Consider the following 16,072-nt stretch of genomic DNA (forward strand, 5'->3'; position numbering starts at 1 on the left):
TAAAGAAATGTTGGGTATCTTTGAAAACAATATGTAGTATTTATTATACAGGTTTTCTTAGAAATTTATTGTTTCATATTGAATCCTCTCTTATGGTCTTCTTGTTTTCTATTTGTTTAAAATTTTAAAACAAAAAAGGTACTATTGTGAGAGGAAAAATCAAGACTCAAACTTAGAAGAAGATAATGTGTAAATAACTAAGAGCAAAGCTTTAAAGAAAAAAATACAGATAGGACATAAATCTAAAAAGCATTCCTAGAAGAGTTAAAGAAATAGGGGAAAAAAGATTTTAAAAAATCAAATGTGAGTAGTAGAGGAAAACTTGGAAAAGAAATGAGAGAATCAAGAAAATTATGAAAAGACAATTAACAGCTTTATAAAAATGACAACCATAATAATAAAAAGGCACAAAAGTACCAAAAAATAATAATAGCTTAAAAACAGAATTGGCTAAATGCAAAATGAGGGATAGAACTTCACTTAAGAAAATAATTCTTTGAAAATTAGAATTGGGCAAGTGGAAGCTAATGACTCCATGAGACATCAAGAAACAATAAAACAAAGTCAAAAGAATGAAAAAAAAGACAAGAAAATGTAAAATATTTCATTGGAGAAACAACTGAATTGGAAAATATATTAAGGAGAAATCATTTTTAAATTGTTAGACTAACTGAAAGTCATGATCAAAGAAAGAGCCTACACATCATATTTCAAGAAACTGTGGAAGAAAACTACCTTGATATCTTAGAACCAAAGGGCAAAACAGAAAAAAAAAAATCCACAGATCACCTCCTGAAAAAGATTCTAAGATAAAATTCCCAGGAATATTATAGTCAAATTCCAGAGCTTCCAGGTCAAGGGGAAAATACTGCAAGGAAGTCAGAAAGACACCATGCAAATACTGTGGAGTCACCATCAGGATAATACAATTTTTAACACCTACATCATTAAAGAATGAAGGGCTTAAATTATGATATTACCGAACGCAAAGGGGCTGAGATTACAATCAAGAGTGATATACCCAGCAAAACTGAGTGTAATCTCTGCAGGGGGGAATGAATATTTAGTGAAATAAAGGACTTTTGAGTATTCCTGTTGGAAATACCAGAGCTGAATAGAAAATTTGATATGCAAACACAAGACCTATGAGAAGCATAAAAAGGTAAACGTGGAAGAGAAATCATAACGGACTTAATAAGGTTAAATTTTTTTATGTTCCTATATGGGAAGATCTATGTAAGTTCAAGAATATTTCTCATCATTCAGGCAGTTAGAAGGAGAGAGAAGATGGAAGCAGTGAATATAGACCAATCATAACATAGTAATTAAAATTTTGACAAAAGTAAGAGATAAGATCAGAGAATTGGAAGGATCCTTGGTAGTCATTCAATCTAAATGACTAGTTTTACACATGATGAAATTGAGGCCCAGAAAGGTGCTTTGCTTCAAATCACACATCTAGTTAGTAGCAGACCAATCACAAGTCATATATTTAGTAGCAGACCAACCAAGATCCAAACCCAATTATTCTGATTCTGACTTCAATTTCATTCCACTACACCAAAGTGCCTTGCCCGGAAAGGTCAATTCACTTGCTAATTAGTAAATTAAATTATGTTGATTAAATTATAAATGCTCTACACTGGGCTTCTCATTGGGTAGACAATCCAGTTTTGTGACAGCTTATTACATATATTCTCCTATTCAGATACTTCATTTGGTAAATGAGGGAATGCCTCTGAGGACTTTTATCTCTTCACTAGGATTTCCTTCATCTGGCTAGCATGATTGTTTCAATGAAGGCCTTCTTTAAGCATGTCATAAACTGTGTCAACCAGAGAGTAAAGCATAACCTAACTGAAAGGACCTATTAGGTGTTGCTTGTTGGGGCAGTTAGGTGGTACAGTGAATAGAGTGTCAGGACTGGAGTCAGGAATACTCCTCTTGGAGAGTTCAAATCTGCCCTCAGACACTTGTACTAGCTATATGAATATGGGGAAGTCCCATCACCCTGCTTGCCTCAGTTTCCTTATCTTTAAATAAAATGAGCTGGAGAAGGAAATAGCAAACCCCAGTATCTTAGCCAAGATAACACCAAACAGTGTCATGAAGAGTGTTGCCGTCATCTCTAAGAAGAGCATGGCATGTTAGTTGTCTTATAGTTCAATGAAGCCATGACACCAGAAGTCATTAGCCTATCCACATCCATTCTGGCCTTCGCACCCTGCCAATCCAAAACCAATTGCCCTTTCAGAAACAGGCAGTCTGTAGCCTGGGGTTCTACTGAAGAATTCCAGCTGAGGACTCTCCAAGAGACCACCAGCTTAGGGGCGGCCAGGTGGCTCAGCGAGTAAGAGCACCGGCTCCAGTGTCGGGATGACTTGGGGATCGAATCCGGGCTCAGATACTGTAATGCCAAGCAAAGGCAACTTCCCAAGGTTCAAAATACCAGCATAGGTGCTCTCCATTTTATTCAGTGACAAATTAAGAACAGAGAGAATCAACATATAACATAATTTAAAATACAGCATTTACCAAGTGTGATTTAATTGTGTACTACCCCACCCCTGGACATTACATTCATTTAATCAATCACAAAGTCCCTCTTCTAAATACTACTCAACCCCTAGGCTGTACATTCATTTAGTCCATCACAAAGCCCCTCTTCTCAAATAGAGATTAGTTTCCAATCATAAGTAAAGTACATTCATTTGTTTAATCACAGAGCACAAAAAAAAGTCAAAAGTTCCCCACCCTTGGATCACAATTGAATCTATCCCAGAGTTACAACAAGCTTAAGCACAGCATTTAATACCCAAATGGCTGTCTTTTCTTCATCTTGACATGAGGCAAGTTCTCAGCAATTTTTGTTCCTGGGGAGACAAAGCTTAGCAAGGCCACAAGATACATTGCCAGTGTCTTCATTAATTCATTCTCTGTCTGCAGAACAGTCCTAGGATCCCTGAAAATATTAGCAAAACCCCCTTCCAGGATTTATGTAAACATACAACAAGAAAATCCTTCTTCAGGGCTTCTGAACCAACAGCAAGGTTCCAGGACCTCTGCAACAACAGGACTGTCTTTCACCAGTGGACAAATCTGGCAAAACAACATCAAAACAGACAGACAAAGTACCAGCATAACAGCCATGTCTCCTCAGTCCTTGGCAGCTCTGGGTGGCAGCTCTCAAAAGTCCTGGGCAATTCAAAGTGACCCTCAGCAATCCTCTCAGTCTCTCTCTGCCTCCAAGATGCTGCTTCCAAAAAGTTCTTCTGCCTCTCTCCTTTCTTGTGTCTCTCTAAATTTATGTCATCAGCTCCTCCCACTTCAGCCCTCTCTTTTCATGTCAACAAGTCCATCCCACAAGTGGGATTCACAAGCTCTGGGTTTTAACACAATCAAACCAAAAACCAAGCCAATTTAGGGGGATCTTTAAAATCCATTACTATTACAGATACTTAGCACCATACCCAGAAATAACTGGCCGTGTAACCTTGAGCAAGTTACTTAACCCCGATTGCTTAAAAAAAAAAAAAGACCACCAGCTTGAAAGTGAAAGGGTTCACCTTAGAAAATCAATTGAGCAGTATCCTTATTGTACTATTATAACTCTCCAGTGCCACAGAAGGGCTTGAGGGCATTTAAATTACTACAGAGGTGACGACAATTTTTGCACTGGAATCACATTTTAAGGTCCTGATCAATGTTTCTGGGATTTTAATAGTTTTCTTGTTACTCACTACAAAACAAAAATAAGTAAGAGTTAATGGCATGAGTAAGGAGTAACAGAATTTAAAACTCCATCTTGGTGAGCATAGAGAATGAGAATGACATTCACACCATCTCCAACCCAAGCTAAGGTATTTATTAAGGCTTATACTCTCAAACTGGGCTAAGCTCCTAGGAGGAACCAACAATTAGCAAAATAAGACAGAGATTTTTATAGAACAAATTATACTTATTGCATATTAGAATGTATGAATACTGAAATATAGAAGGGAGCTGCTAATCTGAGGGGAGGGGTCCTTGTCTTAGAAGAATTATACATGTGATTACCCACTATGCATACAGAAAAACCCACACTGGGGTTGGGGGTGGGCATTAATGTAGGATAATGATATTAATATAAGCCTTTCTTTGTCATAAGTTCACCTAAGGACAGTTCTTTTTTATTACTGTGCAGGTGTTCACTTGGGGAAAGTTCCTTCTGTGATTTAGTAGTCAAACATCCTGCTCATCATCCTATCGGTTCTGCTTTCTGATGGGCTGGCTATTGCATTCCTGTCTGAGACTAGATGGATGTGTTGGCAATTGTGGTCTTATCTATAACTAGATGGATGTAATTGACACACCTGCTATTCTAGTTGGGATATTGGGGCTTGGGGACAGTGGCTAGACTCCATCATTTTCACAGAGCAACTCTCACATGTGGATGCAAGGTCATAGTTTATATATATTTAGACAAACTACCATGGAAGGGGCCATCTTCTAAATCTCCCAGCATTGAGAAGACTTGAATGAACTGAAAACAAATGTAGTGAACACAATCAGGCACACACCTTGCACAAAAACAACATTGTAAAGACAAACAACTTTGATATAGTTGAGTATAAATAGCTATTGTTTTCTTTCCTGGCCAGAAACTCTGATCATCTTCTTCCCCCAGATAGATTTTTTAATGTTAAATTAGGCCATTTTTTGTCTAAATTCTTATGGAGCCCCAAGTCATAGATGGGCATTGTCTCAGACAAATTGAAACCTGGGAAAGACCTTAATTTAGAAAGGACAAAGTGACCCACTGCATCCCAGGCTTTTACCAGTTGTCTAGACTTTCACCTTGACACTGAACTTAGATGACTCTGGAGGACAGAGTGAGGCTGACTTTTCCTATTCCTGCCTCACTTAAATCCAATTTACCCACAAGTCAAGATACCACTATGTGAATACCTTTGAGAACAACAACAACAGGGGGCGGTGGGTAGTTTAATGGTCCATAGTTTTCCTCACTGCCAAAGTGGTCTGAAAACTGGAAAACTTCAGAACTGTAGCACTATCCAACTCTGCTAATTCATATACATATATGTATATATGATACAAATACTTCTCCAACATATTGAAATTTGTCTTGAGTCAGTCTGAGTGATACCATGATTTCCCGTCTCACATGTCTTTGACTATGTGTGAATCAGTCTTTTGGGAGGAGCAGCAAGTACTTTGATCCCATCTCCTGGTCCTCAGTATCACCTTTCACCTGCTAGTCAGCACATAGCCACATACACTTTCATCCCATCCCCCTTGTCTCCTCTCCTGTCCCTAAGAGGCAGCAATGGGGGATGAGCTGAAGCACAATGGCCCATCCCCTTTGGGAAACATGTACCTATCAGAATTATCTTGCTTTTATTATGAGAGATTGTCTATAAAAGGATTAGGTGGTTTGAAATTGTAGCCCAGTCACTCTCAATGCGTTGTTTTCTTGTAATGCTTAATAAATTCCTTTCGATTTCCTCTACCTGACTTTACTTCATTATTGAGGACAAGGCTGAACAAAGATTTTCTTCTAATATACAACCATCCATTAAATGCCCAATATGTACAAGGCATTGTGCCAGGTGCTAAATATACAAAGATGAAAAATGACTGCCTCTTTTTACCCCACTTTTTTCTCCCCTGTTTTCTTCTGTTAATTCTTTGGATGCCTTTATAAAGGGTCAGTTGTACATACTGCCAATTGTCTCCTGGTGAGAAGAGAGGGCCTAGAAGACCATTCAGGAAGGTATTTGGAGGTAATACATTCAAGTTACTACCCAAATATGTCAGGCTTGCAACTTCAGAATGCTGGAGACACAGCCGTCATCAAAATAATCCAATTCAACCAACATGTATTAGCAGCTACTATGGCTAGGCACTGTGCCAGCCACCAGGGATACAAAACCAAAAATGACGCCATCTTTGCTCCCAGGAAGGGCAAGGGGGGGCAGAGGGAAGGGAGGGAAGGGGGAAGGTTGGTGGGGGGAGGGAGCGATATGATGTTCCAGACCTTCCTTGTCTCCCTCACACTACCCACAGCACCCTCTCCTATTCTCTCAGCTGAAGCTTCTCCCTCTTCCCACATCTGACACCCCTCTGACATTATTCTTCCTTACTAGCTTCTCCTTCACTTCAGTCTCTGATGAGATAGCCTTTCTCCTGCTCAAGGCCAAACCATCTTCATGTACCTTGATCCTATCCACTCCCATCTTCTCCAGGTGGCGACATCATCATGATCTCTACTGTCTCTAATCTTCCACTTTCCTCATCTGTTAATTCTTTCCCTGCTGCCTTCAAACATGCTCGTATTCCCTCCACCACATCCTCAAAAAGCCCTCATTTGGCAGTACCACCCACTAGCTGTCTCTTCTTCCCTTCTCTGCTCAATTCCTTCAGAAGGCTGTAGATACTAGACAGATTCCCCTCCTCTTGCTACTCTCTTGTAATGAACATATCACTCCTTGTTTCATCATTTAATTGAAATTGCTTTCTCCAAAGTTACCAATGAGCTTTTCCTTAACGAATCTAATGACATGTTAAAAGTCCTCAACTTTCTTGACTCCTGCAGTATTTGACACTGTTATTCACCTTTTCTGTTGTTGTTTTTTTCCTTTTTGGAGGGCAGTTAGGGTTAAGTGACTTAACCAAGGTCACACAGCTAGTAAGTGTTAAATATCTGAGGCCGGATTTGAACTCAGGTCCTTCTGACTCCAAGGCTGGTGCTCTACTCACTGTGCCACCTAGGCACCCTATCACCTTTTCTACTAGGTATTTTCTCCTCTCTGGAATTTTGATCACCCTACCATCTCTTAATTCTTCTCCTACCTGCCTGACCCCTCATCAGTCTCCCTGACTGGATCTTCATTCTTGTCATGCCCAGTAGATATATGTCCATCAAATCTCTCTTGAATTCTCTTCTCTGTATTATTTCACTGGGTAGTATACTTAGCTCCCTTGAATCCAGTTATCACCCATGTGCAGATGATTCCCAGTTTTATACATATAGCCTTAGTCTTTCTCTGGGGCTACAATTCCCAGCACCAACTTCCTTTTGTACATCTTGGCCTGAATGTCCCAAAGGCATTTGAAACCCACTATGTCCAAGACAGAACTCATCTTGTTTGATAAATTTATATTTGCATATACATAAAACAGGACACAGCTTATAAAGATACGTATGTGTGTATCCTACTTCCTGTTTATATACAGTTGATTTTTTCTTTTTTGTTAGGGGATGTATATGTGTTTGTGAGGAATACATATTAGTGTATGAGTAATGCCTATGATATGACCATAATGTGAAGGTTCAAATTTAAAACTGGAAAATTTTAGAAAACTTTCCCCAAGACATTTTTTTTATTTCAGATACCCTTCTCTCTCACCAACTGCATTTCAAGAAAATATTAGAAATATTGAATCATGACTTAAAATAAAGAATTGTGAATAAATTATTTAAGATAAATTATTCATTCCATATCTGCCATTGCCTGAACAAATTACTTAATCACTGGTCTGCTCTGAGGTTTTGTTTTTATTATCCATCAGTCGGGATAATAATAGTTATACTAACTACCTCAAATGGGGTGGTTAAGTATCAAATGAAATAATATCTTTTAAAATTATTCTTTGTAGCATAATATTGAAAGGTGGACTGGCATAGGGAATCAAGGGCCAGCTTAGAATAAAAAAGACCTGTATTAAAGTCTTCCCTCAAGTTCTCATTAGGTGTATGCCAAGACTAAGGAGCCTCATTGCTCCCGGGACCTGTCTACATTACATCCAATTATTTACATAAAGAGAATGATTTTCCCACACTAATGAAATCATAGGGCCATATTAAAAAAAAAAAACCTTTGAAGCATTTTAAGTTATTACCATATATTGACTGGTAAATGGCTTTTATTCTCCTCCTCCCCCCCCCCCAAAAAAAAAAAACTTGTATAACTAAAATTCCATGGATATATTACTCTCTTCCAATAAATCTCCAAGGGACAGGAGTAATAACTATCAGGAGTAGACCCTCCTTTGTTTCTACGTCTTATCCGCTGTTAAACCTACGGAACTTGCTCAAAGGCCCAGGACAGGGAGTGAGTGACAAGGACAAGTGGGGATGAGAGGGACAGTGCTGACTCTGAAATCAAGAGACCTGCCTGTGAAAGTCACGGCTCAGCTCCTGGGTCCCAGGGGCCGCTAGGTGGCGCAGGGTAGAGAGCACTGGCTCTGGTGTCAGGGAGACCTGAATTCCCATCCAACCTCACACACACGAGCTGTGTGATCCGAAGCAAGACACTTAACCTCTGTTTCCTTCAGTTTCCTCAACTGCAAAATGGAATATTCACACCACCTACCCCAAAAGGGTTTTCAGGATCAAAAGAGATATTTGCTAAGCATTTAGCACAGTGCCTGGCACATGGTTAGCGCCATAGAAATGCTTATTCCCTTCCCAGTGGGACCTTTTGTAAGACATAACTCCTCTGAGTCTCATTTCCCTCCTTTTTAATATTAGGGCGTTGAACTAGCTGATCTCTAAGCTCTCTTCTCCGCCTAAACCTATGAGCCTGGGACTAAAGCTTTGGGGCTGAAAGGAACTCCTGGCTGGCCTTGTGAAGCTCTGTCTGAAATCAGAACGAGAGTCTACCAATAAAAAAAGGAGACACAAGTCAGCGCTTTTCGTGGCTTCAAGTTTTCTGGAATTTTGACAGCTTTATAAGTGAATCCCCTTCCCCCAAACAAGACCCTGACAAGCGGAGCTGACCCCATTTCGAAGTGCTCTCTCTTCAGCCTAATGAAAGTGAGCAGAGGTCCTGGTTCTAGAGATGTGTTGATCCAGGAAGGGGCTGGGGTGGGGAGCCTGGGGAAGGTGCTTCTTGCGAGGTCCAGGCTTTGTCTCCTCCCGTCCGAGAAACCCAGCACAGCCTTTGCTTACCTGACATAGCATTCATCATCTGCAACAACCGGACAAATGGATTGTGAAAATGGGGGAATAAGAAAGCAGCTTTGGGGATATGAAACTGAAAGTTTGCAAGCCATCTGGGGCGGGGCGGGGTGGTAGAAGTTGGACTAAGGAGCAAGGAGGGAGTGCTGACTGCACCGCTGCTTCTGTCCTCTCTGCTCCCCAGTTACTCCCTCCAGAGCCCAGCGAACAAACGTCGCAGCCCCGGCTCCTCGGCTCAGGAGCCCCGACGCTGCCTTGATGGCCACTGACGGCGCTGCCTCTGTCCCACTGTACAGGGTCCTGGTCCTGGTGCCCAAGCTCTGTTCTGGACTGGAGAGGAAACTGCAAAAGTATTTCCAGAGCCGGCGGCAGTCTGGGGGAGGCGAGTGCACGGTCAAAGCCGGCCCCACCGAAGGCACTTTCTGGGTAGAGTTTTTGGAAAGAGAAGGTGAGCAGAAAGGGACTGGGGGAACTGCTGGACAGAGACCAGAGTGGGAGGAAAGGCTTTGGTGGGAGACAGGGTGAACTGAGAGAGGGCACCAAGGTGGAGGCCAGCCTGGGCCAGGAGAAGGGGCCTTGGGAAACAGGGCTTGGGTTAAGAAAAATAATAATAGCTTGCATTTATAAAAAACCTACTATGTGCCAGGCACTGTGCTAGGCTCTTTCCAAATATTATCTTATTTAATCATTGAAACAGCCCTGGAAGGTAGGTGATATTATTATGCCCATCTTACAATTGAGGAAACTAAGGCAGAGGCTAAGTGGCTCGCCCCTGGTTCCATAACTAGTAAATGTCCAAGGCCACATTGGGACTCAGTTTTTCCTGACTCTGGCCCCAATACCACCTTGTGGCCCCTATTGAAGGACTCTTCTGAAGGTCTGCTTCTTTATTTCACTGGGGTTGGATGAGGGCTCTTTCTCAACTTTACTCAGGAACTCAGGATTGCCACCAAAGGAGGATGAGGGATGCATCATCTTTGTACCAGGTCAATATACATTGATCATAGCTATGTGGTTTCACCTCCTCCATGTTGTTAGAAATCTCCCAACATTACCACCCTTCAACCCACAAACTCTTGGAGGAAGGAGGTTGAGCTACCCCAATGGAAAAAAGAGAATTGCCAATTGAGGGGGACCTGAGCTGTTTCTGGCTTTGGGAGGACATGAGGGTACAGGGAAAGAGGAACCAAGATTATGTCTGGATCATCTGGGTTCTCACTATCCACTGTATTCCCCAAACCTTGACTGAGTGGGCTGGACCCTAAAATTTCTCAGGATTGATTTACTACTCCTTGTCACTCATATAGGCCATTATCTGGGGTTCAAGTTCAGTGAAGCTCCAGCTGTAAAAAACAATGACATAGAAGAGAAAATATAAACCTTTAATTACCTCTAATTAAGATTCTGAACAACACAGGGTCAGAGTACAGAAGAAGGAAAAGTAAAGCTAAGAAATATTGTAGAACATTATTGGCTTACGAAGGTGTGAATGATAAACTTTTTTTTTGGCTGGGCAGTTGATCCTTTTTAAAATTTATTTTTAATTAATTTTTAGTTTTCAAAATTCATTTCCATAAGATTTTGAGTTCTAAATTTTCTCTCCTTCTCTCCCCAAGACAGCATGAGATCTTACATAGGCTCTACGTATACATTCATATTAAACATATTTTCACGTTGTCATGTTGTAAAGAATAATTAGGACCAATGTGAGGAACAATGAGAAAGAAGAAACAAAAAGAGAGCAAACAGTATGCTTCAATCTTCATTCAGACTCCATAGTTCTTTTTCTGGATGTGGGTTGCATTTTTCATCCTGCGTCTTTTGAAGTTGTCTTAGATCCTTGCATTTCTGAGAAGAGCTAAGTCTATCAAAGTCAGTCATTGCCCAATATGGCTGTTAATATGTACAATGTTCTTCTGGTTCTACTCACTTCACTCAGCATCAGTTCATATAACTCTTCCCAGGTTTTTCTGAAGTCTCAACATTTCTCATAGCATAATAGTATTATGTGACATTAATATACCACAACTTGTTCAGTCATTCACCAACTGATGGGTATCCCCTGAATTTCCAATTCTTGGCAGCCACAAAAAAACTGCTATAAATATTTTTGTACATGTGGAGCCTTTTCCCTATTTTATGATCTCTTTAGGATACTGCCCTAGAAGTTGTGTTGTTGGGTCAAAGAGCATGCACATTTTTATAGCCCTTTGGACATGGTTCCAAATACCTTTTCAAAATGGTTGAATCAGTTCACAACTCCAGCAACAATATAATAGTGTTCCAATTATCCCACATCTTCTACAATATTTATCATTTTCCTGAAAAAAAAATTTTCTTTTTTTTTTTTGTACTTAATGTGTATTGATTTTCTTGTATCACTCATTTCTCTTCCCAACTTTTCCTCTACTTCTCTTACTTGATTTTCAAAATACTTTTTGAGTTTTTCCATGGACCAAGTCATATTTTTTCTTGGAGGCTTTGAATGTAGGAGCTTTGACTTTGTTATCTTCTTCTGGTTGTATGTTTTGATCTTCTTTGTCACTAAGGTAAGATTCTATAGTCTGATTTTTTTCTCCACTCTTTGCTCATTTTCCTAGCCAATTACTTGACTTTTGAGCTCTTTCTTAAGGTAGGACTCTGCTTCCAGGGTGGAGAGTGTGCTGTCCCAAGCCTCACAGGTTTTGTGCAACTGTTTTCAGAGATATTTCTAGGTACTCGTAAATTTTCAGTTCTTCCAAGGTTGTATGATTAAAAGAGAGGTATTTACTCCTCTCCTGAACTGTGCTCTGGTCTGTGAGTGACCACAAGCACTCTTTTCTACCTTGAAACTGTGAGGAGGGTTCCCTTTCCACCATAGCCACAGACTCTGACATGCCAGCACTCCTCCAGGACCACCACCCAGGACTGCAAACCAGATCCAAGCAGGGCAAAGCAAGAGAATCCTGCCTCAGAGCCAGCAAAGAGATCACTGCAGTCCTTCCATAATCAGTCACTCAATCCCCCCATCATTTGTAGAGCTCTGGAAGCAGCTGCTGCATCTGTGGCCACAATCATCACCACCTTGTGGTTGGGGCCAGACCACACTCATCTCTCATCTAGGTCTTACAGACCTTTCTTACTGACCTTCTAAGTTATCTTTGGTGTTTGTGGATTGAGAGGTCTGGAAACCACCACAGCATCCAGTGATTCAGTCCCCTGAGTCCTGCTCTGCCTGGTCTGTACTGGCATGATACATGCTGGACTGCATTCTTCTCTCAGAATGGTGTAACAGACCTTTCCTGTCAACCTTCCAGGTTGTCTTGGCTTGGAAATTTGTTTCACTTTGTCATTTTGTAGGTTCTGCTGCTCTAGAATTTACTTAGAGTCATTTTTTATAGTTATTGAGAGGGGTTTGGGGGAGAGTTAAAGCAAGTTGTAGTTTTTACTCTTGTCATCTTGGCTCTCTCCCAAATTTTCTCTTAAAGAAAGTAAAATCATCCTTTTGATAAGTCAGGTTACTGAAAAACCAGGACACTGGAAGGGTGAAGTTAATTAATGGTAAAGGAGTATTTCTTTTTTTTTTCTTTTTCAAAAAAACACCAGAAAACAAATACAGAATAGAGGAAAAAAACAAATACATATCATAGACTTAAATATTGGAACTTAAATACAAAGTTAGAAAGAAAAAAAAAAGCAGGTCATGTGAATAGTAGAACTTAAGAGTATTCAAAATATGTAACAATATATTTTCATTTCAAGAAAGCCTATATGAGGGGCGGCTAGGTGGCACAGTGAATAGAGCACCAGCCCTGGAATCAGGAGGACCTGAGTTCAAATACGGCCTCAGACACTTAACACAAAAACTAGCCGTGTGACACTGGGCAGATCACTTAACCCCAATTTCCCACCAAAAAGCAAAAAAAAAAAAAAGCCTATATGATAAATAATACTTGGGTTGAGAATTACCCATTTTTTTCTTTGCTTTCTTGTGAATTTTCTTTTGTTCTGTGCTGTGTGCTTTTTTCCTTTGTTCTTTTTTCCCTCCCCCAACCCCTCCATCAGAAGGCCATAACAAAGTTTAGACATGTTTCTTTATAGCTATAAATATATACATAGCATATTATTGTGCTATAAGAAATGATGAACAAGCTCATTTTAGAAAAACCTGGAAAGACATGAACTGATGCTTAGTGAAGTGAGCAGAACCAGGAGAGCACAGTACAAAGTAACAGCAACATTGTGCATTAATCAACTCTCCTTAGCAATACAATGATCCAAGACAATGCCAAAAGACTCATGTTGGAAAATGCAATCAAAATCCGGAGAAAGAACTATGGAGTCTGAATACAGGTTAAAACATACTGTTTCCATTTGGGTTTTTTTGTTCATGGTTTTCCTCTTTTGCTCTGTTTCTTCTTTCACAACATGACTAGTGCAGAAATATGTTTAACATGATTGCACACGTATAAACTATATCAGATTGCTTGCTATCATAGAGAGGGTTGAGGGGAGGGAGGGAGAAAAATTAGGAACTCTAAATCTTATAAAAATCAATATTGAAAACTATCTTTACATGTAATTGGAAAAAATAAAATACTGTTGGTTTTTTTTTTTAAAGAAGTCACAGAAAGCCCAGAGAGAGCAAGATCAGTACAGTGGTGAGTAGGAAGCCATATTGAAAAGTGAGTGTAGGGGCAGCCAGGTAGCACAGCGAGTAAGAGCACCAGCTCCAGTGTCAGGATGATCTGGAGATCGAATCCCGGGCTCAGACACTTAGCACCCACCCAGAAACACTTGGCCGTGTCACCTTGAGCAAGTTACTTAACCCCAATTGCTTAGGGGTGGCCAGGTGGCTCAGTGAGTAAGAGCACCAGCTCCAGTATTGAGATGACCTGGAGATCGAATCCTGGGCTCAGACACTCAGCACCACACCCAGAAATAACTGGCCATGTAACCTTGAGCAAGTTACTTAACCCCGATTGATTAAAAAAATAAAAAGTGAGTGTATAAAAAAAATAGAGGCTAGAGATAGCCTTCTCATGCAAAAGTTTAACAGTTAAAAGGAGAGATAGAGGACAATCACTTGAGTAGATAACAGAATCAAGGTGAAAATTTTCTGTTTATTTCTTTCTTTCAGCGTAGGACAAAATAGCATATTTATTGACAGAGGAAAACAAGGAAATATATAGGGAGAAAGTGAGGTTGAAGGAGAAACTGAAAGTGTTGAATGGAGCAAGGTTGAAAGGAGACTAGAAGGATCAGGAGGTCCTTTTTACAGTGTGAGATCAAAGGTGAAAGAAGGAGAGAGAGGGAGAATTTATAGAAGTTTCAAGGTGTAGCTGAGGAATGAAGAAGATTATAGAGGGAGTGGGAATCAAGATAGAGCTGAGGGTTGGTTCCAGAAAGGGGAAGGCTGGACATAGTCTTTGTGAGAAGCATATTGGGAAACTAATAAGAGAAGGGGAAAACTATTTGACCTGCAGCTATCAGGGCCTAATTACTGTTGAGAAGCATACTTTTATAGTAGATTCATTTAGCATCTCTTTTTAATTAAAAAAATTATGATATTAACAAACACTAAAGCTAACATTTCCATATGCATGGTAGAAGACAAAAAAGACTGCATGAAATTTCAAATTTAGCTTACTTAGAAATTATTTAACATGTAACTTTCAAAAAGTTCTGCTTGTATGTGATTCCTTCTGGATTTCCTTCAATGATTCTCTTTTATTTCTTTTTTTTTTTTTTTTGGCTCCCAACTTTCTCCACCAAAGTGAAAGAAAAAAAAAAAGAAAAACCTTTGTAAAAGATAGGCACATTCAAGTAAAATGAATTCCTACATTATTCTTGCCTAAAAATACATTTTTTTTATCTTGAAACTTGAGTCCATCATCTCTGTCAGGGGTGGCCCTCTGGAATCATGATTGATCATTGCATTGATCAATATTTTTAACTCTTTCGCAGTAGCTTTTCCTTATAATGTTATTATAAGTAAAAATTATTTTATTATATTATATTACATTACTATACCATACTATATTATATTATATCATATCATATCATATTATATTATATATTATCTGATTCTACTCCACTCAGTGCATATAAGTTTTCCCAGTTTTCTCTGAAACTATGTATTTTATCATTACTGTTTCTTGATGTCTCATGGAGCCATCACCCAAAATTTGGGTTTTGTTTGAGCTAATTTATCAGAAAAGTTTCTCAGTTGCCCAATTATAATTTTTAAGAAATTATTTTCTTCACTGAGTTTTGAACCTATTTTTTCATTTGGCTAATTCTCTCTCTTAAAGTGTTATTTTCTTATTTTTTTAACATCTTTTACCAAGTTATTATTCCTGTATTGCTCTCATTTCTTTTCTCAGTTTTTCCTACCTCTCATTGTATTTATGTTTAAGATATTTCAAGAGTCCTTGTTTGGCTTGTGTACAATTCCCATTTTTCCTTAAGGCTTTGCTTGTAGGTGTTTTGACATCATTGTCTTCTGAGTTTCTGTTTTGATCTTCCCTGCCACCATAGTAGGTTTTTATGGTTGGGCTCTTTTGCTGTTGTTTGCTCTTTTGTCCAGTCTATTTCTTGACTTTGAATTTTATATTACAGTTGGGCTCTGTTCCCAGGGTGGAAGGGTCAGGGCACTATCCCAAGCATCAGACTTTTTACATTGCTGTTTTAGGAAGTCATATTGGAGTTTAGGAGGTTTTGGTGCTTCCAAAGTCGTGTCATTCAGGGAGAGATGTACTCATTTCTTCCTTGCACCTGGAAGCCACACTGTTCCTCAATGCCCTTGAGACAGCATGTACTGCTCTCCTCCTTGGAACTGTGACCCAGAAGTAGGTACAGGCAATGGAGTTGCCAAAAAGAACCCTGTCTTGTACATAATGCTAGCAAAGAGTTTCCCTGTACAGTCTTTCCGACCAGTGTCCTGATCCCCTGATCAGAGTTCCCAAAGTTGCTGGTGTTGCTGCCATGTAGACTCTAGGTCAACCTCCACTCTAACATCATAGACCTCTTCTTACCTCCTAAGTTGTCTTGGGCTGGAAAGTTGTCTCATCCCGACCTTTTATTAGTTCTACTACTCTCAAATTTGATTTGAGCTGTTGTTTTAAAATG

General features: G+C 39.7%; 1 protein-coding gene across 1 annotated transcript in view; it reads left to right on the forward strand.

Annotated features, from left to right (window-relative positions):
• The first annotated feature begins 8,993 nt into the window (after positions 1–8,993).
• The window catches only part of LOC138143703 (protein mono-ADP-ribosyltransferase PARP14-like), a 77,724-nt gene continuing 70,645 nt past the window's right edge, over positions 8,994–16,072 (forward strand). Inside the window, exon 1 of the mRNA XM_069064928.1 lies at positions 8,994–9,410. Coding sequence (XP_068921029.1) covers positions 9,221–9,410 — 190 coding nt within the window. The 5' untranslated portion in view covers positions 8,994–9,220. The remainder of the gene's footprint in view (positions 9,411–16,072) is intronic.

The sequence above is a fragment of the Petaurus breviceps genome, unplaced genomic scaffold, assembly GCF_028583685.1.
Source record: "Petaurus breviceps papuanus isolate PSGF00001 unplaced genomic scaffold, PetGlider_PUasm1.0 90654, whole genome shotgun sequence".
Lineage (NCBI taxonomy): Eukaryota > Metazoa > Chordata > Mammalia > Diprotodontia > Petauridae > Petaurus > Petaurus breviceps.